At 43.7% G+C, this 26,739-nt stretch overlaps 2 protein-coding genes and 1 long non-coding RNA gene across 4 annotated transcripts in view; 2 read left to right on the top strand and 1 right to left on the bottom strand.

Moving 5' to 3' along the window:
• ERMP1 (endoplasmic reticulum metallopeptidase 1) overlaps window positions 1-11,257 on the bottom strand; it is a 36,021-nt gene extending 24,764 nt beyond the window's left edge. For both annotated transcript variants that reach the window (XM_084772270.1, XM_084772271.1), the window contains exons 1-4: window positions 10,817-11,257; window positions 8,777-9,078; window positions 2,897-3,024; window positions 1,917-2,022 (exon numbers count right to left, since the gene is read on the bottom strand). In XM_084772270.1, coding sequence (XP_084628396.1) covers window positions 1,917-2,022; window positions 2,897-3,024; window positions 8,777-9,078; window positions 10,817-11,130 — 850 coding nt within the window. In that variant the 5' untranslated portion in view covers window positions 11,131-11,257. The remainder of the gene's footprint in view (window positions 1-1,916; window positions 2,023-2,896; window positions 3,025-8,776; window positions 9,079-10,816) is intronic.
• A 652-nt stretch (window positions 11,258-11,909) lies between these two features.
• LOC311592202 lies at window positions 11,910-17,807 on the top strand. Its single transcript, XR_014777336.1, has 3 exons — window positions 11,910-12,048; window positions 13,044-13,163; window positions 16,690-17,807. It is a non-coding gene; the product is annotated as an uncharacterized lncRNA (long non-coding RNA).
• A 1,480-nt stretch (window positions 17,808-19,287) lies between these two features.
• Window positions 19,288-26,739, top strand: part of MLANA (melan-A) — a 50,192-nt gene continuing 42,740 nt past the window's right edge. The window contains exon 1 of the mRNA XM_084772273.1: window positions 19,288-19,362. The gene's annotated coding sequence lies outside the window, so the exon portion shown is untranslated. The remainder of the gene's footprint in view (window positions 19,363-26,739) is intronic.

The raw sequence follows: 26,739 nt of genomic DNA, 5'->3' as shown, positions 1-26,739 counted from the left end.
TAAAAACATTTAGTACTTAGTGTAATTTCAAAACTTAAACAGTACAATTTCTTTTTTAAATGGTACAAAGTAAGTTTCTACTGCCTTACTCACTTCCTCTAGCCCCTCTCACACAAAACACTCCTGGCAAGGCAGGCATGGTAACTCATGCCTATAACTGCAGCCTCTAAAAGTAGAGGCAGAGGAATCAGGGGTTCTGGCACAGCCACGGATACAAAGCGAGACTATCTTGATTCAACAACAAAAGCAGCCCAAATTTCTAGCAGAGGCAGGAAAGAAGAAGATGCCTTCCAGCATATGCACACATATGCACACATGCACATAAACAAACCTTTTCTTAAAATGCTCTAGAATTATGAAAATAGTATATAATTATATAGAAATACCTAAAAACAGATCAGATCCTGCTGATCGAGTCTATGCATTCTAGATTCTGCTAAGATTGACAATTCCTAGCCAGGCATCATGGCACATGTCTTTAATCCCAGCACTTGGGAGGCAGAAGCAGGTGGATCTTTGTGAGTTTGAGGCCAGCCTGGTCAACGAAGCAAGTCCAAGATAGGCAAGGCTACACAGAGAAACTCTTTCTCAAAAAAGAAAAAAGAAAAAAAAAAAAAAGATAAGTCCATGCTGTTTAGCAATTATACCATGTTACCTTCAGGAAAGCTTCATCCTGAAATTTAAACGCTCTCTGGCTATTATACTTATTGGATTTCTTGACATTCAAATTAACTCAGTGATGGAATTAAATCCCTTAAACTATGAGTAAATTTTCTCATTTTAACTCATAACTATCATTTTAAATCCCTTATATCATAATTATCCATAATTAATAAAAGCAATCTTTATGTTGCAGCATGTCCTCATCCGCTTCCCTGCCGTGGTGATAAGACGCTGGCCAAAGGAACTTGGGGAGAAATGGGCTTACAAGCTATAGAGCCCATGCCAACAGAAGCCAGAGTAGAAACTCCATCAGGAACCTGGAGGCAAAACCTAAAGGACAGGCCACAGAGGAGTGGTGCTTGCTGGCCTGCTTTCCATGGTTTGCTAAGCTTACTTCTTATAAAACTCAGGTACCTGAAGAGGAGTGACAGCACCTCTACTGAGCTGGGCCCTTCCATACCTATCATTAATCAAGAAATGCCCACAGGCCAATCTGATGGAGGCCAGTCCTTACTAAGGCTCTCTTTTCTCAGATAACTCCAAATTTGTGTCATGTTGCCAAGAAAATATACTGTAATCCTTCCTGGCTCCCCACTGATGCTAACTAAGCCTGTATCACTCAGGCGCCCATCATGCTGCCACATACCCACTGGAAAACCTTGCACGCCTTAAGCTCTCTCACCTCTATTCTTCATCTATAAAGCAGAAACAGCAGCATGTATTCCTTATGCTTTGAGAACTAAATAACTGAATGTACATAAAATGTTTCAAAGAACATTTGCATATAGTAAATTATATATATATATATGTCTCACACTCTTTTGTTAAAAAATAAACATAGCAAGGTGAGGCAGTAAGATTCCGAGAGCTCAATGCCAGTGAGCCTAGCTCAATGGATGAGCTCCAGGTTCAGCAACCGGCTCTGTCTCAGTAAAGTGGGATGCAATTGAGGAAAACATCTAAGCAACTCCAGCTACCACAAAAGCATGTGTGTGCACACATGCATGCCCATGTGCAAACACATATGTACACACATGCACACAGACATTCATGTATACCATATCAACGTGTGCATATACCACATACATACATACACAACAAAATTTCACAAAGACAAGTTCAGATTACCTCATGCCTTAAAAATAAACCTCATTCAAGAGACAGCTCATTAAAGAGATTACTTACACTGAAAAACTTTCCACTGTCATAAAACTAGAATTGCACTGAAATGCTCAGTGCACAGCCTCACATACCTGTTTGGAACACAAGTTCTTTCCCTCCTACACCTGCTGCCTCCAGGTTAATAAATGCACGAATGGAACTAGCCCAGGGATGCTGGGTAATGAAACCATGGCTGGCCTGAATGAGGAAAGAAAACAACTGTAAGTTAAGCTATGTTTTTATTTTGCTTATTCTCATGACAGACTGGCTATCTTGAAAAGGTAGGGACTATGAAAGAAAAATAACCATTTCTCAAAATGCATCTTCCTGTATAAAATGGTGGTGTTCATTCAGTCTGCCAAGTGAAAAGTCACTGTGAGTATATGCAGAAGTTTTAAAAAAGGAAAGAAAAGATAAGAAAATACAGGAGAGACTATCCATATGGTTAGGCATATGTACCTTCCTCAAATCATCTCTCTGAAACTCAGGGGATTAAAAAAAATCAGTAGAATAATTATGCCATTAAAAAGCCCTCCCTAAAGCCAGGCATGGTGGCACATGCCTTTAATCCCAGCACTTACGAGGCAGAGGCAGGCGGATCGCTGTGAGTTCAAGGCCAGCCTGGTCTACAAATCACGTTTAGGACAGCCAAGGCTACACAGAGAAACTCTATCTTGAAAAACAAACAAACAAACAAAAAAAGCCCTTGATTCAGACACTTTTCTGGTCACAGTGGCACACGCACTCAGAAATCCTAGCACTCAAAAAGTTGAGACAGGAGGCTCACAAGTACCAAGCCAACGTGGGAGACAGAGCAAGACCCTGTTTCAAAAACTAAAAGTAAAAATAAACAAAAAGAACTATACACTAGCAAGATGAGCTGTTCTGGGCTGAGTTTCTAACACACTGAGCATGTAGGCATGCATCGATATTTTTAAAGTGCTGCTAGATACAGTTCTTATTTTCTATATTATTTTATGATACAACTCGTATTACTAATAAGCACATTGTTACCAATCATTATTACTCTCATTATTATTCAACTCAGATTTTTAAAACAATAAAACCTTACTTGCAAGACATTCTCCTCTGCACCATTGAAGAGAAACACCACAGCATGCTGCAAGGATTCTGAAGACACCGACATGACTCGGAGAACTTCAAGCATCACTGCACAGCTCACTGCATCGTCACTGGCACCTTGGAGTCAGAAAAACAGACGCACTTCTCAGAGTTCCAGTGCTTTCCATTACTGCTGTGGACTGGAGTTTTCCCAGAGAAGCACTATACACGCTGCATGACCAGAAGCATAGCTCTGTCATCACAGAGTGACAACTATGCTCAACAAAGACGAGCCCCATAAAATCCACTGGGCTGCTCGGTGACAGAGGTGGTGGAACTGGGCTTACAGCATGTACTTAATAGCTGTGGAATAAATGAAGCAGATGGAACCTAGGGCCAACTGGAATTTACCCTCATCCCCATCCGCTGAAGAGTCTTGCTTCTGGCACTCACGGCTTCCTCTACAACTCTCAAAATCACAAAAGCTGTAGCACTTCACATTTACAGAGGGAGAAACACTCTGCATTTTTAAAAAAGTTTTCTAGAGGGATCAAATAATGGGGAAGTACAAATAATGATAAGACACAGAAGAGGAAATTGTGCCCTGTCCCAGCATTGAAAACAGCACCGAGGCTAACCTGGTCTATAAAGCGAGTCCAGGGCAGCCAAGACTACAGAAGTAACCCTGTCTCGGGGGAGGAGGCAAGTTGAAAAAGACAGACAGACAGACAAGCCAGAAAGAACAGCACTCAGATACGCCAGCCTCTACATTAGAAAGCCATCATATTAATTAAAGATTGCACAAAGAACTCTATTGCTCTGATTGTTTTTAATGAAAGCCATTACTTTACCATTTGTACATATTTATTTTGTGTGCAGAGGCAGGGGCAGCACCCTTGCCACAGTGCACACATGGAAATCAGAGGACAGTCTACAGGGGCTCATGCTCTCCTTCCATCATGTGGGTCCAAGCTCAGGCAGTTCGGCTTGGAGGCAGGCACCTTTAAGTGCTGCGCCCAAGTGCTAATTTTAAAAGCACCGTGAGAGGTAGTTAAAGGAACTGACTGGTTATTTGACAACATTAAAAAGTGACTGCTAAATTTTCTAAGTGAGGTAGCTCATAATATTGTTAGCAAGTTCAAAGGCACCCTCATCCTTCACCAGTAAACTGACATACAGAGGCACCAACGCAGCTAAGAGCCCCATTGAAATAACCAGGAGGGAGGGCTGAGGTGGAAAAAAGTAAGACTGGACTGAATAGGGGGACACACAGAGTTCAATAAATAATTCTGCTTTCTGAAGGGCATTTAGAGTACGTGACCATGACCACAACTCAGGCAGCAGCACTTCTGGGCATGCATGTGGTGAGTGTTCAGTGAGGACTCAAGAGTAGGAAGGACACAGAGTGAATTTTATCTCTGTCACTTCAGCCACTATTTCCAGGTCTAGAAAGCAGACTGATAACTCCACCCCATCTGTAGGCTTTTGGCACATTGCTGATTGCCTGGTACCTGGGAAACATCCCACGTTAGTTTTCTTTCTTCTCTCTGAAACCTTAGGGAAGGCTCTGTAACCAGGTAAAATAAAATGCTTATTTTGGGGCTCCATTAAATCCAAACCCCACTTCTGCTCAAAAAGAAGCAATATTAATGACATTAGTCTGGGTGATCACTGGGACTGTATTTAGTCATTAGCCAAAGTGAAACAAAACAAGGCTTCCCTAGTTACCATTAGAGCGGGAAGTTAGGCTGACAAGCCTACTGTGTGCTGCTTTTTAGAAAACAGATAAACATTTTCTTTTTAAAATAAAAAGCAAACAAGAATACTTTTTTATTCAAAGTAGAAGTAAAATTTAAAAACATTTACCTTTATACAGCTGACTAACAAATTAAACTTCCCACTCATCCCCCTACTTTAAGGGACCTAGTGTCTTAGGGAAGAAAGGGATCAAAATATCTTTAGGAAAGTGACAGTCATAGGACAGTAAAAAGCCTGAGTGACAACCTGGCTTCCTTTTCCATTTAGAATCGACCTTGAAATTGAAGATACCCCAAAATAACTCAAGTGTCTTTTACCAATGACCTGGAAGTACATAGTAGACCTGAGAAGATAAATGAGACCTTCTGTAGGCAACATTACTTCTAATTGGTGTCAATCCCTTGGTCCAGATACACTGCTGAGAGCTTTAAAATAATACACACAGGAAAGCAAACCCAGCTGTGCAGGCTTGTGATCCCAGCCCTCGGGTGACTAAAGCAGAGGAATTGCTGGTAAGACTTAGGCCAGCCCAGACCACACGGTTCAGGACGCCTCGATAACACTCCTGAGGCTGGAGTACCGCTCAGAGGCCGGGTGTGCACAGGCATTGGGCTCCACCCCCTGCACAGTGCACACACACACACACACACACACACTCACGCTTCAGTGAGTTAGTCCACAGGAAGGAGTCAGGTGACAACTAGGGGGTGCGGGAGAGAAAAGCTACTCTTAGCTTATTACTGATAGGTGCTTCCTTCACACCGTCAGTATGGGTATTATAGCATTTTAGGTAAAAAGTATTTCTGAGCTATAAGTAGAGCGTTTGTTTAGGTTCATTAATAAAAAGCAAAACAGCATCTTTTTCATCATTTAAACCATGCATGCTGGCATACTCAGATCAGAAGATTCCAGGTCTTCCTCAGCTACGAAAGTATGAGACCAGTTCAAGTCTACTTTGGGCTACATGAGATCCTGCGCCTAAGAAAGAGGTGGGAGGAGCATTCTAATGGCTCTCTAGAGAATCTTTTCATTAGTGGACTCCACATGTAACCTGTACACCTGGCACTATGTGAAGAGCAGCAGAAAATGCCATTCAAAATATGTTACTTTAATATAAGGCTCTTTGGTGTTGAAAAAAATCCCAAGATACAGAACAGCTCTCTGCTCTCCTCCCGTTTGGCTAAAAACAGAACATAATCTATGCAGGTGTTCCACTTCCCCATCTACCGGGAAGGTCAAAGGTTAATCTCCAAAGACAACCTTAGACTCTGAAGAGCATACAGACAGCAAATTTCCAACTAGACTTTACTTACCATCTACGTCATTTCCCACAACCTGCTGCCCACACAGACTCTAGGTCCTTTCTCCTTTTTCACCTTTGTGGTTTTTTGCTTTGGTTCAGGATTTCATCTGGTTTGGTTTGGTTTGCAGCACTAAGGATAGACTTGGGCTGGCACAAACTAGGCTCTACCATTAAGATATGCCCAACCTATTTCTTTCCCTTTGTCTTGTCACTTTCCAAAAAAAGGAATGTTCTTTGATGAAGACAATATTCAAGCCAGAGAGCTGAACCTCTTCTTTGAAATAATTCATTTTCCCTTGGTATTACTCAGATACACCTGTGCATGGCAATAACCTTGTCTCCTTTCCTCTTGATTTTTTTCTTAAAAGGATTCATTCCACATAGGAATTATGAAAGGTAAAGGAATCAGGGGGCCCTACATTTGACTGATACCTGTATATCCAGTCTTTCTAATATGATGCTCTTAAGTAACCACAGCATTTATGTGTCCCTTTCCAGAATATAAGCATCTTTTTAAAAATATTTCTTAAAGATGTATTTATTATACATGCAGTGCTCCACCTGCATGTACACCTGCATGACAGAAGAAGGCATTAGGTCACAGAATATATGGTTGTAGCCACCATGTGGTTGCTGGGAATTGAACTCGGGTCCTTTGGAAGAACAGCCAGTGCTCTTAACCTCTGAGCCATCTCTCCAGCCCCCAAATTTAAGCATCTTAAGAGTGAGCACAGGGTAACGTCTAGCATCCCTGCACATGTTAAGGCATTTCTGTCTTGTTTTAAATGAATGTATGGATACTGATTTCAGAACAAGCAAAATATATTCTAAATGCAGAGAAATGTCTCATCCCAGCATCATTTCATCAAGGAAAGACTAGTTCCTATCCATGTAATTCCAGACAGTTGTACTAGGCCTGCTACCCATTCAAGCAATCCAAAAGTATTGTTCTCAACAGTACTACCACCAAAGGAAGACCTTCCCTGAAAGACGCTATCCTAACGTTTTCCTTATACTTAATTCTTGAGCAACACTATTAGGAAAATATATTTTTTCCATTTAACAGTTAAGAAATTCAAGAAGGAATAAGTTAACCAAGATGCCATATGAAGGCCAAATACTCAGATACTCTCCTCGTAGTTGGGGGGCCCAGCACCCACCGCAGCTCTTTTCTCACCAGTGGGGACCAGTCAGAGAAGGGGGCCTTTTTAGGTATAAAATCTCAGAATTCCATTGTAAATACTACTTTGTATTCTTATCTGCCTACGTAGCTGTGTGGTTTGCGGGGAGGAGTATTTTGGGGTTTGGGATTTGGGTTGTTCGGTTTTTGTTCTTTGAGACAGGTTTTCTCTGTGTAGCCTTGGATATCTTGGACTCTCTTTGTAGACTTGGGAGGCAGGAGGATCTCTGTGAGTTTGAGGCCATCCTGGTCTACAAATTGAGTCCAGGACAGCCAAAGCTATACAAAGAAACCCTGTCTCAAAAAACCAGCCAAACAAACAAACAAAAAAGATGTCAGAACTTTAGTACAATGAGCAGGCTTCATAACTTATCATTTCAATAGTGATTTTTGTTTTACTCTATAAAACTTTCCAAAAACATCACTATCTCTAAATAAAGGATAATCCTTGGAGCTGGAGAGATGACTTAGCAGTTAAGATCGCTTGCTGCTCAGTCATGAGGACCAGAGTTCAGATGCCAGAACTCACATCTGTGACAGCTGTTCATAGATAACCAAACTCCAGCTCCAAGGACTCTGACTTGGATTACACCCTCTTCTGGTCTGCATGTATGCGTGCATGCACACACACACAAGCACACACACCCACAGAAATAAAATAAATATTTAATAAATACATTTTTTTCAAAAGCAGGAAAGAATCCTTGTAGTTCACCACTACCCCAGTACCTCCACGTTCTGAGAGAACTCCATCTCTAGCTTCCAGGCTTACTGACGCTCTCCACCTCCAAGCTCCTAGTGTTGATTGTAATGCTTTGTTTGAGATTTATGTGGATGCATAATGCCTCTCTTGGTTTAAGGTTTGGCTACATTCACTTCAACCAACACCCTACCAAACGGCTGAAGAAAGCTTTACAGGCCTTTCTTACCGTTCCTTGCCAACGCAGCTTGTACTCTTTGGTGCCACTGCAAGAAGAAAGACCCAGAGTCTGGTCTCAGGGCACATCAAAAAACTACTCAAAGTACTGAAGTCATGTTTCTGTAAAATCTTACTATTTAAAAAAAAAAACAAGTTCAATTCGGAGGATTCACACTGATTTGACAGATATGTATTACGTCAGACATTGTCTTAAATATCAAGTTTTCTGTCTCGCCAATGTCTACTCAAAGCACAATGTTAACTAAGTATTCTACCAGGATGTCTCACCTTAGGTGGACCATAACTTAACTTTTAAAGTAAGCAGAAACTGCCAGAAGTAATGTCCTCCAATCTGTGCATCCCTTAAACACGGGGATCCTTTATCCAGTACCCCCAAGCCCTAGCGCAACTTCCGGCTGTATAAGCATTTACCAGTGGGCAGGCACATTGGTAAACTAATAAGGCTACTTCATCTACCAAAAGCATCTGATGTATTGTCATGTGGCTTGTAGGCCACTAGTTAATAGTTACAGTGACATAGTCGTAACAATAATGAACTAAGGGAATGTTAAATTGTTAGACCTAAACCAATATTAATTATCATGCCTTCCATCACAATGAGAAAATGCTGGTCAAAGGAAAACTGCTCCCACAACTGCTCAAACATGTTAGGGCTAAGTAAATAAGCTTCCTGGGCTGCAGTGAGTTTAAATGACTAAAAAGTACATACCTGGTGAATTTGCCACTGAGTCAAAGTGACAGTTAGACAGCACAGCATGCTTGGCTCCACCGAGCGGCTCCAGCTTTACCACAACATTAGTAATGTTGTCATAGTAGCTTGTAAAGCCCCCCAAGAAGTCAATGCTAAAGGAGCCTGTGGGCCGCTGTACATCCACTGAGATGCTGTGAAGGCTGCTGCTTTGTGCTTCGATCAGTCTGATCTGCTCCAGAAGGTACTGCACCGTCAGGATTTCATTTTCCGTACTCCCTGTAGTCCTGGGGCCAATGGCTGTGATGTGCTCCAGATAATCCCTGGAGGCAATCAAAAGGCTTATGATGACAAACTCCTGAGGACATAAAGTCAGCACTTCCTGGAGCAACTTTCCACTGTGCCTCCCTCCCACCTCAGAAACTTTAGTTCTTCTGACTTCTCACATTAAAACAAACGACCTGCGCTCTCTCCATCCGCCCTTCATGAAGCTCGGTCTCTGGCTGTCCTGGCACTCTGTAGACCAGGCTGGCCTCAGACTCTCAGAGATCCACCTACCTCTGCCTCTTGAGTGCTGAGACTAAAGATGCTTTAAAAAAAAAAAAAATCAAGCTGGGCCTGGCTATAATCCCTGCACTCTGAGAGGCAGAGGTTGGCCAAATCGAGTCCAGAACAGCCAAGGGTACACAGAGAAACCCTGTCTCAAAAAACAGAAAACAAAACAAAACAAAAAACAAACAAACAAACAAACAGATATCCCAAGAAAATTACCTGGAAGCTTCATTTGACATTGCACCCCAGGAACTAATGCTGGCAAACTTTCCTCCACCAACTCCACGTCAAATTAGTAACAAGACTAGGGTTTATATTTAATACGTATAATTGCTGAAGGCTAGGCAGAGCCATGCACTTTCACAGGCATGACTAGTAAGGCCAGCTATGCGTTGTTGTGTGAGGAACCAATGAGTGAAACCACAGGATGAGATCAAGTCGACAAGACAAATATTTGAAAGGAATAAGTACAAGCCTTTTACTGTACACACCAAACCTAAATACTTCAGGCCAAAACTAACCCTACTCGAATGCAGGGGGATCCCCGTTTCACTGTACTCCTGGCGGGGAGGGAATGCTAAAGGTGCTGTCAAAAAACAAAAACAAACCAAAACCTTAAGAAAATGCGTTTTCAACTCCCTAGCTTAGGATTCATCTAGTTTAAAACCTGAGTTACTATATCAAGGAGTTCGCATTTCCAAGTACACCTGAGGTCGTTTAAAAAGGTTGACCCCCTTGGCCCAGCACCTGGAAGGCACAGGCAGAAGGATTTCTGTGAGTTCCAGGACAGCCTAGCCTACAGACCAAGTTCCAGGAGAGCCAAAGCCACACAGAGAAACCCTGTCTCGAAAAAAACAAAAACAAAAACAAAAGATTTTTTAAATTTTTTAAAGAAAATTTTTTAAAAATTTAAAAGGTTGAACCCTACAAAATCCATAGTACAGAAGAGCTAAAGACCAAGTGCGAACTTCAGAAATTGTAGGCAAAATTCTGAATGGGTGTACAGCTTTCCAGTTTGGGGACTGTGATGTTTGGAAAGGCAGCACACTGCATTACAGCTTTCCTCCTAACACCATCCCAGAAAGACGTTATAATGCAGCCTTGGCACATGAACCTCACTCTCCACCTCATTTTAAACGCAGAGAACTAACCAAAGGAAAAAGAAAGTGGAAGTTGCTCAGGAGAACGACAGGAGCGTGGGGGGGAGGGGGGGAACCAATCCCCTGCAGGCGGGGCAGAGCGGATAATAAAGCAAACTCAATCCACCTGGCCACCCTGCGAAAAAGAAAGAGGGGGAGCCTGGCAAGCCGCGGGTACCCCCCAGAAGGATGCACAGGACCATCCCACTTCTCACCCACGTGCGCGCAGAGACACCCCCCCCCCGGGACTCAGCACACAGCAGCGCCGGACGCAACCGCTTGGTGGGGGCACAGTGACCCGGCGCTCCCCCACCCCGGGCTCACCCGCCTGGGGCCGCAGAGGACTGGCGGCCCGGCCGGTCGGCCATACCTGGCGTGGCGCGCGTCGAACTCGCCCGGCAGCGCCGCCGTCCCTCTCAGCAACAGCCGCTGCAGCGAGAGCTGCACCGCCGCCCGCAGGACGAGCAGGTAGAGCGCGAGCGCCAGCACCGTGCGCGCCTCGGACAGCGCCGTCCCCGCGCCGCGGCTCGCGCCTCCGCTCTCCGGCCCCTTCCGCATCCTCCCGCCGCCCCTCGCGTCCTCCTGCGAGGAGGAGGCCCCTCTCTCCGGGTGCGGCGAGGCCGCCGGTCCCTCCCGACGCTCCGCCGCCGCGCCACGGTGCCGTCTCACGGCCGCTGACTCCATCGCCACAGCCGCCAGCACCAACCGCCCCAGCCCGCGACAGCCCCGGCAACCTCGGCCGCCGCAGCGCCTCCTAGTGAGCGGACGGAAACTGCATAGGGCCAAACTTCTTCTGATTGGCTGGCCCGCCTAGCTGCACGCGGGCGCTCGTCCGGGTGATCTTTGGTGGCCCCGGGCGGGAGGTGTTGGGTGTGCTTGCTCCCTAGCCTGGTGCCAGCAGATTGTCGAATGGAAAAACACCCATAAACCTAGAAGTGAACAGCACCAAGCAAAAGAAAAGTGCGAAGCCGCTCTTAACAGAATGCACGAGCAATTTACCCTGCACTGGGCAGACAAATAACAAAGACTCGGTTTGCCTCTGAAAAAGTAGGGTTCTGGCTACAAAAACAAAAAGACTTCACAAGCGGGAGTTGATAAACAGGCCTGTAATCCCCGCATTAGGGAAGATGGCCACAGGAGGATCCCTGTTTTAAGTCCAGAGTGGGATAGGTAAAGAGTCTATCTTTGAAAAAACAAAAACACAAAAAACCATTGAATGTCTAATCCCAGCACTCGGGAGGCACAAACAGGAGGACAAATTAGAAGCCTGCCTGGTCTACATAGTTCCAAGCCAGCCAGGGCTACAGAAGGTGAGAAGGAAAAGGAGGAAAGGGAGAAAGGAGGACCACACACAGGTAACTGGGGCTAGTGCTGTCTCCTTTTAACACATAAAATAATAATAATAACTGCTATAATTTAATGAATAGTTCCTGAGTCAAGCAGTGTGCTAAGTACAGACTTTGCAAAGAAAATACTTCACTCCTACTTAGTAGCTGAAGAACCTAAAGGGGCTCCCAAGGCAGCGCTCTCCGTTCCACTGATACATGGGGCACTCCGGAAACACATGCGCAAACCAACAAGGAAGAGAAGAGAAAATAAAAGGCAAGTGACCAAACACTGAGACAGAATTTACAAGTATAAAAACCCAAAAGATCATATGTCTTGTCTGTATGTGTTGTGTCTGCAGACGAGGAAGAAAGACCTTAAGGTAAACATGTGTGTACTGTTCACCCTTAGGACCAACGGGGTAGGTATACAAATGTAATTTACGCTGAGAAGGTTATTTATCAAATAACGGGCACTTCTTACAAGTTTCAGTAATAGAACTTACTTAGTGCTAGTGGAATATATTTTGGAATAAACCTTCTGGAAAGGTATATATTTAAGATACACCAGGAGCCTAAAACAAAACAAAAAGCAAAAAACCAACCTCAGTTTTATGAGTCTTTTCTTACATAGAGACGTGTCACACACAAAAAAATGAGTTGTGCATGGTGGTTTATGACTATAATCCCAGTGTGGGAGGGTTATCATTATCCTATAGAGTGAGTTTCGGGCTAGCCTGAGCTATAGAGTGAAACCCTCTCTCCAACAAAGAGAGGGAGGGAGGGAAAGAGACCAGCACTGCAAAACATTTAAAATAGAATGCTGGCCATGGTGGCACACACCTTTAATCCCAGCACTTGGGAGGCAGAGGCAGGCAGATCTCTGAGTTTGAGGCCAGCCTGGTCTATGAAGCAAGTCCAGGACAGCCAAGGCTACACAGAGAGACCCTGTCTTAAAAAAAAAAGAAAGAAAGAAAGAAAAAGAAAAGGAAGGAAGGAAGAAAAGAAAAGAAAAGAAAAGTGATTTATCATATATAAGATAGAAGAAAAGTCAAATAAATCATAATATTCAGAGTTTGGGTCATGAAGGTTTAAAACAACATTTCCAAGTCAGTCTCATACTGGACGGAAACGCTCACGTTCGTTACAAACATTAAGACAGAAAGAGTAAGCATCAGAGCAGTGATGTGTCCGCTCACACAGTTGCAATCAAAGGTGACTCTTTGGTGATTTTCCCTTCTCTGTTTTCCACCTTTGGCTTCTCACGTTCAGTGTTCAGAAGCTCTGTGTGGAGCGCTGTCGTCTCCGTTCTCCAGGAGATTGTTTATAATTAAGCACGGCGTGGCTGTGATCCGACAAGGGAATGCTAGTGTCAAATGGCTGGATTGGCTGGTAGTCTCCAAGCACTTCTGCTTGCCCTTCCTTCTTTGCTTCTTTTTCCTGTCTTTCTCTCCTTCCTTCTTTCTTTCTCTGTTGTTGTTTAAGGCAGGGTCTTGACTGCAGAACAGCCTGCCCTCTTCACACCAGTCTTCCTGCCTCTGGCTCCTGATGCTGGAATTACAGATGGATGACACCTCACCCAGACTTCTTTCTCTTTTTCTGTCCTTTTCTTCCCCCCCCCACTCCCCTCCCCAGGAGTGTTAGGGATCGAACCCAGGATCCCACATGTCAACCAAGTGCTCCACCATTAAGATACACCTTGAGGCCCAAATGCATTTCTAAACTAAAAAGTTTAAAACTTCAATAATTATTTGCTGAACCAATAAAATAATTCTTTAAATTCTGCATTTGGCCTGAGAGAATTAGTGATTTTTGATTGTCTCTGGATTCTAGGTTTTCTCTTCCATCCTTCATAGTCTATTAAAAAAAAAAAAAGAACCCAGTAAAATAAATAAATGTCTTAGGGCATTTATTTGAGGGTCACACATCCAGCACTTATTTGTATTTTTCCATGGGCTTAATTAGGTGAAGCAGGTGACTTGGTACCAAAAGTATGTGACTCAGCAAATTGGAGGCTGCTGGACACTGACTTAACTGAATTTTCTCCATGTCGAAAATGGGCTGTTCAAGTCTACTTAAATATTCATGAAGTGTGTGCTTGCCAAAGCTCAGCACATCTACCAGTGCTCACCCAAAATACCAGCCTTCCCTTAAGCTCACAAAGTCTGTCCTGGGCAAATCTCACTTGGCCTGTGAGCGATGACTTTCTTTGGGTCCTTGCTGGACCTAAAACAGCCTCTGCAGCTGCTGCATTTCCAAGACGCTCCCAAGAGGAACATGGCAACAGCAGCTCTTATATGAAAGTATGGCCAATCTCTCTCAGACAGAGGAACTACCTGGTAGCTTCCTGTCTAACCCACTTACTGCATCAGACTCCACAGGGTGGGCCCTGCAGACTGTGCTGCCTACGTAAACTAAAACTGTCAGCCATGATGTCCTCTAGGGTCTTCGAGGACTGGGCCACATGTCCAAGACTGTGTAGAGACCAACTGTGCTGGAACCTAGGCCAGATGACCTTACTTGAGCTTTGTGAATGTCAGGCCCTACCGTGCTGACTTCTCCTTTCCCACTCACCCTCCAAGCCTGGAGAATTTGGAGCACCTCGCCACACCTGTGCAAAACGGAGTCACTGAAACTGCATTCCTGTCTTTCTATTCCACTAAGCTGTGGAACTTCTGAGAGTTGATTCCCTCCCCCAAGCTGTGCTGTCATTTTCCCCACCTGAGAATTGAGATTGAGAGGATTTTTTTTCTAAGACCCTGGATCACAGTCATGGTGAAAGTCATTATGTGTATTCAGTTTTAAATTCCAATGAGATATGAAATATGTGCCACACAACAGATATGCTATGGAGAGGTTTATTATATGAGCATGGGGAGAAAAGGAAGGGGGGACAGAGAGAGAGAGACAGACAGAAGAAGAGAGGGAGAGAAACAAGAAAAAGAGAGACAAGAAAAGAGAAGAAGGGCAAGAGAGTGGAGGAGGGAGAGCAAGAGAGTAAGAGAGAGAGGTAGGTGGGTTTGTCTTTGTATATACTCCTGGGCAGGGCCACGCCTAGTGGCAGGTAGGCAATGACATCACAGGTTGCTAGGCAGACTGGGACAGAATCCTAACAGCCAGTCTTCTGGGGTACGGGTTAAGCCTGAGATTCTTGGAGAAAAAACCGAGTTCCACCATTTGAGCCTGTTTCGAAGCAAGCCCTGAATTAAATACTGACCAGGATGGGCTTTGGTTGGGACCACTCCCTGGGATTCCCAGCTGAGTGAGCTCGAGATGCGTTCTGCAGGAGCTTCTAAGCACAGATCCATACTACAACCTTATTTTCCCATGAGGCTTTGCTATTATCCAAGAACTACCACTCCCAGTATTCCAGGAAGTTACCTGCTCCTTGCGTTTATAGAGTAACTGCAGGTTTTATAGAAGGAATGGACCATCATTGGCCTGGCGTTATGGAAAAGGAAAACGGGTGTCTTTCAGGTCCTCCGGCTTTCCCTCTGCTGTTGGCTAGGTGAATGAAAGACTAGGAGTCTGAGAGACAGCCCCGGGCTTAAGAGCACTTGCTGCTCCTCCAGAGGATCCAAGCTCTGTGCCTAGCACCCACGCTGGGCAGCTTACAACTGCCTGAAACCCCAGACCCAAAGGATCTGACATCTTGTTCCAGCCTCCAGCACCAAGCATGAACATGGCAGGCAAAACTTATAAATGCAGACAAAACATCCATGCATGTTAAAACAAACAAACAAAAACTTTAAAAAAAAAAAAAAAGGAAACAAAAAGCTTGACCTCTTTTTTTTTTATATAGCAAAGTACCCTACACTTGTTGAAAGGTCACCTGTGATGAGAAAAGCTGGATGTGTATCTTTACTTAAGTGTTTCTGAAGCTCAGGGCATGGTGACACCCACCTTTAATCCTAGCAATCAGGAGGAAGAGGCAGGTGAGTTCAACGCCAGCCTGGTCTACAAATCAAGTCCAAGGCAGCCAAGGCACAGGAAAACTCTGTCTTTAAAAAAAAAAATGTGTTTCTGGCAACCTCGTTTAATTCTACATATTCATTTTCCTACAGGTACTCACCTCTTTATTACTATCTTCTCAGGGATAAGTCTTATAAAGGCAAAAAAAATTTTTTTTCTTCTTTCGTCTTAAGCCTTGGTTCCTTTTGCTCCATTAGTAATTGATAAGCAAAACTCCAAAAGTGCCAAGAATAAATTCTCAATTTTCTTCAAAAAAAAAAAAACTTATTCACAGAGGGGTGAGGTGGTGTATACCTATTATCCATGCACACGGGGTTGGGGGTGGGGCAGGTGGATCTCCGTGTTTAAGGCCAGCCTGGTCTACAGAGTGGGTGCCAGGACAGTGAGAGCTACACAGGGAAATCCTGTCTGGGAAAAAAAAATCAAAAATTTCTTCATAATTCAGCCATTATAATGACTGCTGTGCTGGTCCCTGTTATTGTGACAATGAGCTCGGAAAACAAGATGCTAGGAAAAGCAGGCAAAGCCCCACTCTGTCCATTCGTATGAGACACCCACAGTGAGAAAACTCCTAGAGGCAGAACACAGCTGGGTACAGAGGAAGATGGAGAGGCCAGAATTGACTGCTTAACATTTATGAGGGATTATTCAGATGACAAAATGTAGTGGACGTTTGGTGGCTTTAAAACCCCAGTTATGGGGCTGGAGAGATGGCTCAGAGGTTAAAGGCATTGACTGTTCCTCCAGAGGTCCTGAGTTTGATTCCCAGCAACCACATGGTGGCTCACAACCATCTATACTGGGATCTGATGCCCTCTTCTGGCCTGTACATGCAGGCAGAGCACTGTACACACAATAAATAAATAAATAAATAAATAAATAAATCTTTTTTATTTTTTAAACAACTCAGTTATGTTATGGAAACATGCTTTTATTTTAATCCCAGGTGTGAAATATGGAGCGGATTCAGATTATCCGTACATAGCAGCAGACTATTTGCCTTGTGTTGGCTCTGAGAAGGGCTCTTCGCCAGCTGAAGATAGTTTAATTCTGAGGACTCTGGAGAGGGAATAAATGCCAGACCCCAGATAGAGACAGGGGGTCTGAAGAGAAGAACGAGACTGCTGCTCCCCTTTGCTGCTCGTGGTTGCTGTTGCTGCACTTTGATGACAAGTTGGAGATATCCTGAAACAAAGGTTGGACTTGCCCCAAAGAACCCAACGACCCTAACTAGCAGGAAGTAGTTAAGGAGAACTCTGCCCCCTTCTCCCCTCTAACGTCCTTTCTCTCCCACCTGGTGTTGGGGTGTTGGAAGGAATTGGGATGGAGAAGGAAGGGATATAAGAAACAACAACTAAAATAGATTTTTTAAAAAAGGCCCAACAACAAAATATTTTAGAACCAGATATATGTGTCAGGCTGAAGAATATGGGAATGTTCTAAATGGGTCACTTTTAATATGGTTAATTGTATGTGATGTAAATTTCTGCCTTCAAAAAAATAAGTATGGGAAGTCTAGATCTTGGTGTGCTGTTTGGGGGTAAAGACACCTGCCACCAAACACAATGGCCTGACTTCAATCCCTGACATCCACAAGGGAGGAGAGAACCAACCCCCACAAGATAGCCTCTTCACTAAACATCTTTAAAATGTCACAACATTTTAGATACGGAAAAATAATTCAAAGGTAGTTATACTTGCCTAGCAGGTACAAAGCCCTGGATTTGATTCCTAGAGCTGCACAGACCTGCACGGGTGCACCCCTATAATCCTAGCATTCAAGAGAAAGAGTAAAAGAGGCTACGAAATTCAAGGTCACCTCCAGCTTACCAGTGAATTCAAGGTCAGGCTGTACCATAGAAGGCCCTTCTCCAAACAAAACAAAACAAAACAAAGAGGCAAAATGCATTTTCTACATATGATTCACAAATGACTGTGGTAAACAGAATTTTAAGATTTCTTAGCTCCAGAGACAAATGCCTGCCAAAATTCAAGCTCAGTAAAGTTGAATGGCTTCTCCACCAACATAATAAATTGAATTGAGCTGTATTTATTTATTTATTTATTTATTTATTTATTGCTTTTTCTATTCACAATGCCCTTCAGATTTTTATTTATTCATTTTTTATTAATTAAACATTCTTTTATTTGAGCGGAATTCATAGTAAAAAGTCAGGATTACTGGGGCAGCTCTCCAGCAAGTTCACCAACCTCACAGGAGGGGTCAGCGAAATTGGAAAGGCTGGGGCTGGGGTAGGGGCTTCTTAAAGGAGACTGAGAGGGGGTTGTGATGGGATGGTGAGATACTGGAGTTACAGCCTTATTTGCTGGGTGCATTCCTGCAGAAAATGGAGAAGGTGAGGCGCTAAGAGGAAACGATTACAAATGAGAGGCCAGGCAACAAATAGGATATGGAGAAGTTTATTATAGGAGTGTGGGAGAGCAGGGAAGGGGGAGGGGCAACCCAGAGAGGAAGAGAGAGACACAGGAAGAGGAAGAGGAAGAGAGTGAGAGAGGTACACAGGGAAGGGGGTGGGGCGAGAGAGATTCGGGGTAGCTGGCCCACCTAGTGGCAGGCAGGTATGACATCATAGGTTGCTAGGCAGAATTGGGACAGTATGCTAACATTCCTCCCTTTGCCTATAATTAAAAAATGAAGATGTTGGATTGGTTTTTGTGTAAGGTAGGTTAAAGTATATAAATGTAGGTGCATTGGAAGTAGCTCTTGGGTACCATGCGTGTGTGTGTGTGTGTGTGTGTGTGTGTGTGTGTGTGTGTGTGAGAGAGAGAGAGAGAGAGAGAGAGAGAGAGAGAGAGAGAGAGAGAGAGAGAGAATGTTCCCTCCTAGTAAGCTTAGTGCTCAGAAATTGGCGGGTGTTCCCCCTTCCATTTAGGGTTCACTAGACCCTAAAATGTATTAAAAGGCTAGTTCCTTGTAGGGACACTTCTAAAGCAAAGCGGAGACTTTAGACTAAAAGGTGTCAAAAGCTGGCTCTTCGAAAAAACACATATCAAAGCTGCCCTGGAGACAAGCCCCGGGAGGTGTCCTGGGTGTGGCTCCTGCAATTCAGATACCCTTGGTTTAAAAATCCAGGCGTCTGGGGTGGGGGCACTCACTCCCCGGTTCTCCCTCCATAGCTCCCTTGTCTTTGTCTTTCTTTTATCATTTAAGCTTAGTGAATTAAAATCTAGCTCTTCAACTCTTGACTGTCTTTATTTTAACCAAGCGCAGTAGGTTATCTGGCCTTTTCCCGTCAGAGGCTCCCTTCCCCCCACTGGAAGGGACATGGACTCCCATGATCTCAATCCTGGCTAAGTGCGCAGCCACCCTGGGCTCCCTCAAGCTAAGGGGTCCGACCGGAGAGTTCCCTCAGTGCGGAGGAGGCCTTCCCCGTGACCAGTTCTCAGGACAGAGCCTTCCTCAGCTAGTCTCCAGAAGACTGAAGAAAACTCTGTGACCAGATTCTCAGCCCAGCCTCCCGGAGAAAGGAACCGACAGGGAATGAAAAGCTCCGCCCTGGAAAGTTGAAAGTTCAGAATAGAGGGCAGTGTGTCAGCCATGTCCTGCAGCAGATGAGGACCGAGCAGTTCTGGGGGGAGGTGGAGCTGTTTGTTCCAGGTATGAAACACACCATTTCAGCCTTCTGTTGATAAGGGATAAGGGATGAAGACATCCTGATGACAACTGGGGCGGTGACAGGGTTAAAAGGCTGAAATGTTGGCCAAGTCCAGGAAGAGGAGGCTGTTGTACTTACTGTCTAGCGTTGAGGACATCTGCTGCTGTGAGGGACAGTGCAGGTCCAGCTGGCACCATCTGTGAGGTTGGACTGGAGCACCTGTGGGTAAGCTGCTTTGGCGATGTCTTGAATGTAGGAAATACAGGCAGGACACCGGAACATCCATGTAGGCAGAAGGCAAAGTTAGTAGGTTAAGGAGACTTTTCCCTTTTGGCGGACGTTTGAAACTTTCGGGAGAGTGAGCAGAGATGGAGGTTTTGGAGCGAAGAAGAGAAAAGCCTGAATGTGAGGTACCTAATTCCATTTACCTTAGATGTATATTTGAAACTTTTGGAAAAGCAAATAAGGGAAAAGGCTTAAAAATATGTAGCTTTAGCTAGGCGTGATGGTGCACGCCTTTAATCCCAGCACTCTAGAGGCAGAAGTAGGCAGATTGCTGTGAGTTCCAGGTTAGCCTGGTCTACAAAGTGAGTCCAGGACAGCCAACGCTACACAGAGAAACCCTGTCTTGAAACCCCCCCAAATAATAATAATAATAATAATAATAATAATAATAATAATAATAATTATTATTATTATTTATTATTATTATACATAATATATTATTATTATTATTATTATTATTATTATTATTATTATTATTATTATTATATTCCCTCCATTTACACAATTGCTGGTGGTAATTAAAAGCTTTGTTTTGGATCTCTGGATCTGTCCAAGTTTGGTTGCAGAGGTGTGTCAGCTTAGCAGCCGTTCATGTGGCCATAGGAATTTGAAATTCTCCAGAAGGCATCCTGGAGGAGCCTGGAGGGCAATGAAGGGACTATTTTCCATGGGAAGGTGAAGTCAGTAATATCTTAGGGCATTCCTAGAAACAGATTGTGACTCAAAAAGAAAAAAGTCTGGTGCAATCTGTTCCAGTCATCTGATGGCCAGCAACCAGGGAAGAGGTCAGCTCAAACAGGAAGGAGCTGAGCATGGAGACACAGTCACCTGATGCACTAGGATTTTACTGGTGGGACAGAAAAAACAAACAAACAAACAAACAAAACCACACAAAAAACAAAAGAACGTGTTGTCAGTCTCACCCAATGGAAAGGTCCTAGTTGCAGGTCAGCGAGGAAAAACAGCGGCAGTCGTGCAGACCCAGGTTGGGTACCCCTGCTTCCCAGTGAACCAGAGAGGTGTTGACGGTCTCTCAGACCGTCTGAGCAAGAATTCACCAGTCAAGCTGGTGTTGGGTGCAGAGCGGTAGAAATCGGGTAGTTAGTGAGGGGAATACCAAAGCCAGGGAAAGGGGGAAGAATCTCACCCAGTGAAATAGGTGACAGGTGGGAAAACTTAGACTGTTGCCAGGCAGTGCTTATCTGTGCTCCATTTTACCTGAGAGGTAGATTTCCTGTAGCTTACAAGAATCCTTTTAAGGCTGTAAAAGGAGATAAACTTTAGACATATTAGCATCATTGTTGTTTACAATTTACAATGAAATAGACATTGTACAAAAGGTAGTAGAGGCTTGAGAAGAAAAAAAAACTTGTGTTAAAAAGCATGAATACTCTTGGAGGTGAGCTTAGGAAAAGCAGAAGCCTTACGAGTTTTCTAACATCTGTGAAGCGGTAACACGGGACACGGAAACCTCCTGTAAAGCAGAAGGGCAAACGCTCACTTGTTCTTAATTTTTTAGTATCAGTACACATCATGAAAGATATCTGTCCAGAAGACTGGATGTATATAATTCAAGCTCAGTGAGAAATAATTTTGAGCTTGGAACTATGATAGAGGGCCATATATATATATAAAATAATGTTTTATCATAGTTCGATTAATAAATCAGAGCTCCATTGGTTAGTGCCAACACTCTGAACAGTTAATACGACAATAGCATAGCAACAAGAAGAAATAAAAGAACCTTTTAGACATTCTGACCTTCATAATCTGCATGTTTCAACCTTAAGAATACCTTCCTAGACCCTCCAACATTCACAAAACATCTTCTTGGAAGCTAGATAATAGATCTAGTATCTAGTTGTTTTAACCAGCTAATGAATTGACCAGTGAATTAACACAGCAGATTACTTTAGGCTGAGGAGCTAATTGTCTGTTTCCTAACTATCAAGCTAACTTAGCTGTCAATGTGATCAGAGACCTGAGAAGGATAAACTATAACCTAAATGAATCTATGCATTAATAAAAATGACAGAGAGGACTAGTTGCTCATATCCTAGCACCTAGACAGTTGTCCCAGCTGTTTCCTGTGGCAACATGGCACCATGGGCAGAGACAGTCTGGCCATCAGGCACAGAGGACAAGAGGCTGTTTCTGTGGAAGGAGAACATGGGAGAGACTGACCTCACCTCATTTTCAGCAATGTGAGACAATGACTCTCTGGTTGTCCAGTTTGTCCACATTTTAGGCTGGGCCCTAGCAATAGGGCGAGGTGTTGGGGGGGCAGTCTTGCCCGGTGGTCAGCATACCACAATCCAGGGTTGAAGTCATCTGCTGTTGTACCCAAATCTTCTGAGACCTTGGGGAACTATTGTTATATTTTGGGAATCTCTGGGTTTTTTGTTTTGTTTTGTCAAGAATAAACTTACAAATGATAAATGCCACATTCAGCAGACCTCTGACAAGCTTGAGGGTTGGTGTATTTGAGCTAAGCAGTCTTTGTGTGTATCTACTTATCTGCACTAAACTATACTTTGCAAACATAAAATAGAATGTTATGATCCTATTCTATGTTTGATATTGAAAATATAATTATTCATATTGGGTTTTTACCATGATTAAAAATATATTCTTGAACATGCTAAAGGATTTGATCATTTATAAGATCTTAATAATTAAAGACTAGGGTTTTAGGTTTTATCCCTGTTAAGTTGAGGTCTTAAAAATCATAATCATAGTCCATGAACAGAGAATGTAACAGTTTCCCGCATGATTTAGTTTATAAAATTTTCACCAGCTTAAAAAAGTATAAAGCTATATTATAGATTAGTAAAAACTAGACTAAATATATTTCTAAGGCAGTGATTTTTAAGTTTTTGAGAATGTAGGTAGGGCGTAATAATTCTTTTCTAGGATTAATATATTTTAATGTAGCAATACACAAGAACATTACGCCAAATCTGTTCATCAGTAAGCCTACAGGTGCTCACCCCCTCCCTCCATTTTGAAGAAACAGCATTCATCTTGCTAATTTAAATAGACCTTTATAACCTTGAAGTAAAACATTTTGAACCAGGTACAATAAAATGAGACTTCTTGGTTTCTTAGTCTAACAGGAGACAAACAGTGAGTTAATTATGACTAAGAAGCTTTATATATGTCGTTTTAAACCACAAGGTCCAAATGAGAGTTTGAACTTAGATTCTAAACATCACACCCAATAAACAAACTATAAATCCTTAGGTAAGAGTTTGCAGTGTAATGTTAAGGTTTTTGCTTGTTTGTTTTTGAGAGCAGAAAAAGAAATCAGAGATGAGTTTTAATTTTAAGAGTTGGAAATTCCCTCAGCGGGGGATTCGGTGAGTGCTGCTGTCAGGTTGCTGTGACATCACTGTGGAAGTGCAGGGCCAGGAGCCACTCCACCGCTGACCTTCCCTAGCTCACCTGTGGGCGGGCAGGAGTTAGGGAGTAGCAATGGCACTTGTGCACCTCCAGACCTGCTGAGGGAAAGGAGGAGGAGCCAGGGGCAAGCAGGCAGCCAGGGAGGGGTCATGTTGCCAGGCCATGTGGAAAGGGAGAAAGCGCAAACCGTGTGGGTGAATTTCTAAGCATAATTTTAAATTTACCTCAGCAGAGGAGAGAATCGTAGTCTGATGGCAGAGCCCCGTGGTCCTGCTGTGGCAGCAGAAAGGCAAATGTGTTCCGCCCGTTGCTGCTGCCAGTTCAGGCAGGGAGGGGCAGCGATGGCAGTGGCAGCGTCATTGCAATTAAAACAAAAAACAAACAAACAAACAAACAGAAAAACAACTTATCGTGTAAGGCCAGGTGGTGCACAGCCACAGCGGTGTTGAGTGGTGGCAGGCAACTTAAAAGTCGTTCCCAAGCAGATGCGAGCTGCGAGTGGCCATTTGCTTACCAACACAAGTGATTCAAGTCTGAGTCCGAGCCTGCAGCAGTGGGAGAGGGCAACTTAACTTAGAGAAAGGAATTCGTTGCAGACAGTAAAGGGAATGGGATTCCAGGGTGAAGACAGCCGGGATGGCCCATTAGGTTTCAGCACCAATGTAATAACTGAAATTGACATGCCACGCAACAGATATGGTACGGAGAAGTTTGTTATAGGACCCTGGGAGAACTGGGAAGGGGGAGGGGGCACCCCAGAGAGGAAGAGAGAGAGACAGAGAGAGGAAGAGAGGGAAGAGGGGAAGAGGGGCAAAAGAGATCCTGGGTAGCTGGCCCATTTTGTGGCAGGCGTGTATGACATCATCGGTTGCTAGGCAGACTGGGGGCCAGTATGTTAACAATTACCACTGGCTCTGTGAATGGGGCTAGCCATGTAAGGGTGAAAGTAAGGTCAGGAAGGGTGGGGTGGAAATATGATCTGGTTGTGTTGGTGGAGCTCCTCAGAAAGTTTGTGGAGTGACTCCACATCAGTTTCTGTCAACCCAGACATAGAAACAACAGGTGCCTCCCTTGTCTGCCTTGAGGAGGCCCAGTGTTCTCTAAGACCTAGGGCCTAGCCCTAGCTGCTTTGGAGCCAGGAGATTTTGAAGAAAATATTCCAAACTGGTAGGACACTGATGGATAGGGACAGAAGGTAAAGTTGAGTTTGGGGAGAAACGAGATTTCCTTAGGAGTCCACTTGAAACTTTTAGGCCCATGGGAGTTCCAAGCAAGGCCAGGGAAAAAGGAAAAGACCCTACCCTCAGGAACAGGAGAAGGCTGTTGATTGACACAACTTATCTGGAGTCCATTTGACCTATGAGAGGTGGATTCAAGTGCTGAAACACACATCGTAGAGAAGGCAGTAGGCTCTCACAGTTTTGGGTCATAGTAGAGGCCAGGGAAACTGTTCGGGGTCAAGAGCAAGAACGTTCCTTAGTATGACTACAAACTGTGAAAGAGGGGCTTCTTTCCTCTGTGCAGAAGACTGGATGTGTATAAATTCAGCACATCGAGGAGCATCTTTTTTAAAAGTCTATAATTAAAAGACAATCAAAGGAAATTTAGAATTCTGAGCTTGTGGCTATGGTACCATCGGGACCACATTGATCAATGTCAAAACTAAACTTTGAATTTTTTTTCTTCTTCTTTTGGTTTTGTGAGACAGGGGTTCTCTTTGTAGCCCTGGCTGTCCTGGACTCAATTTATAGACCAGGCTGGCCTCGAACACGCAGAACTACTTCCGATGCAAGTGCGTGAGGGTCGCTTATTCAAGGCCGGGCAGGGACTCCTTCCCCTTCCCAATGCAGCGGGTTGGGAGTGGGAACCCCAAACTCAGAAAATATGGGGGTTTTTATAGGTTTTAGACAAAGAAATAGGTAACAGTATATAATTGGATGACATTTGAACAGATAGACATGTCTGTCCCTGATTGGCTGATGTTATGTGCCTGACCATTTGCAGTCAGTTTGACTGGCAGGAAGTCTATATGGGCTCTGGATACTTTCCCAGAGTGAGCTAACTGTCTGTTGCTAGGGGAATTATTCAAAGAATACAAGGTTGGGGCATATATTGCGATTTTCTTCTGGACCTGAAGTATAACTCCAAGTCAGGCTTAGAATAATGGAGTCTCTTCTTCAAAATGAAGTTAGTCAGCTTCCACAGCAACATGAGGCATCTCCAGTGTCCCACTTGTCCAAAGTTCAGGCCAGGCCATAGCTGCAGGCAAAGCACTGGGGCAGTCTAGCCCAGTGGTTAGCACTACCACAATACTTGTGGCATCGTTGGTGCCCCACCCATCTTCTTAGGGTCATGGCTAGGAGTTGGAGTCTCTGTCATAATAAGCTTTTTTCTTTAATTAAACACTTAAATGCCACATGCAGCAGGTCTCGGAAGTGTCTGAGGACCATCTATTGATCTAAAGTATACTTGAGTAGACAAACTTTGCTTGCTTCTAGCTTCCCATCCTAGGCTTAACCTTGAAAACATACACAGGAGGCTAAATGAGGCTTATTCCTGTTAAGTTTGAGTCTTAAAAAAAATCACAATTTAAAAGTAAACCTTTTTTAGTATCAAAATAAAACATATATACAGTCCATAGAGATTGGGAGCTTTGCTGCACCATTATAAGCCACTGTAGTTTTTTATATGGCTTAGTTTATCTAAACAGCTAAAGCTTAAAAGCCAGAGAAGCTAGATAAGCATCATTTTTTAAAAAAATCTATAGCTTAATATAGATTGGTATGTTGGCAGCCTACAGTTAAAGTGGCGGCGAAGCTATGATTTCCCATAACAAAGATGGCTGCTTACTGTCTGCCTTCCCTTAATCAAGATGACAGTGACGTTATGATTCCACTTTCTTTACCCTATAGTCAAGATGGTGACCGGCCTTGTGGTATTTATATCCCAGAATGGAATCATGCTGCATGCTTTAAGATGATCTAAACACACACTTTCAATTACTAGCCCTAAATTAGGAGTTTTGAGGTAATCTTTTCTTATAAGTTTTAAAGCCAAATATTGTTGCAGATTGTAGAGATTTTAAACCAGACCCAATGAGCAGGTTATAAATCCTTAGATAAGTGTTTCGATAATAAGAGTTTAGAGTATAAGCTTAAGAAAAAAATATGTATATACTTTTTGAGAGAGAGAGAGAGAGAGAGAGAGAGAGAGAGAGAGAGAGAGAACAGTGCAAAGAAATCAGATACAAAAGATTAAGAAAAAGGAAATAGAACTTTAAGTGTAAAGAGGAAAAAGATTAGATATAAGATATTTGGGCCCAGGGGTCCCGCTCAAACTATGGCACCAGCTGAGGACAATACAGGCTTCAAACCTCTACCCAGATCTAGCCAATGGACAGGACATTCTCCACAGTTGAGTGGAGAGTGGGGTATGACTTTCACACGTACTCTGGTGCCTCATATTTGACCACGTCCCCTGAATGGGGAGACCTGGTGGCACTCAGAGGAAGGATAGCAGGCTACCAAGAAGAGACTTGATATCCTATGAGCATATACAGGGGGAGGAGGTCCCCCTCAGTCACAGTCATAGGGGAGGGGCGTAGGGGGAAAGTGGGAGGGAGGGAGGAATGGGAGGATATAAGGGATGGGATAACCACTGAGATGTAACAAGAATAAATTAATAGATTATTT

The sequence above is a fragment of the Acomys minous genome (assembly GCF_964271855.1).
Source record: "Acomys minous genome assembly, chromosome: 2".
NCBI lineage: Eukaryota > Metazoa > Chordata > Mammalia > Rodentia > Muridae > Acomys > Acomys minous.
Note: the sequence above shows the minus strand (reverse complement) of the source record. Positions and strands in the feature narration are given on the sequence as shown.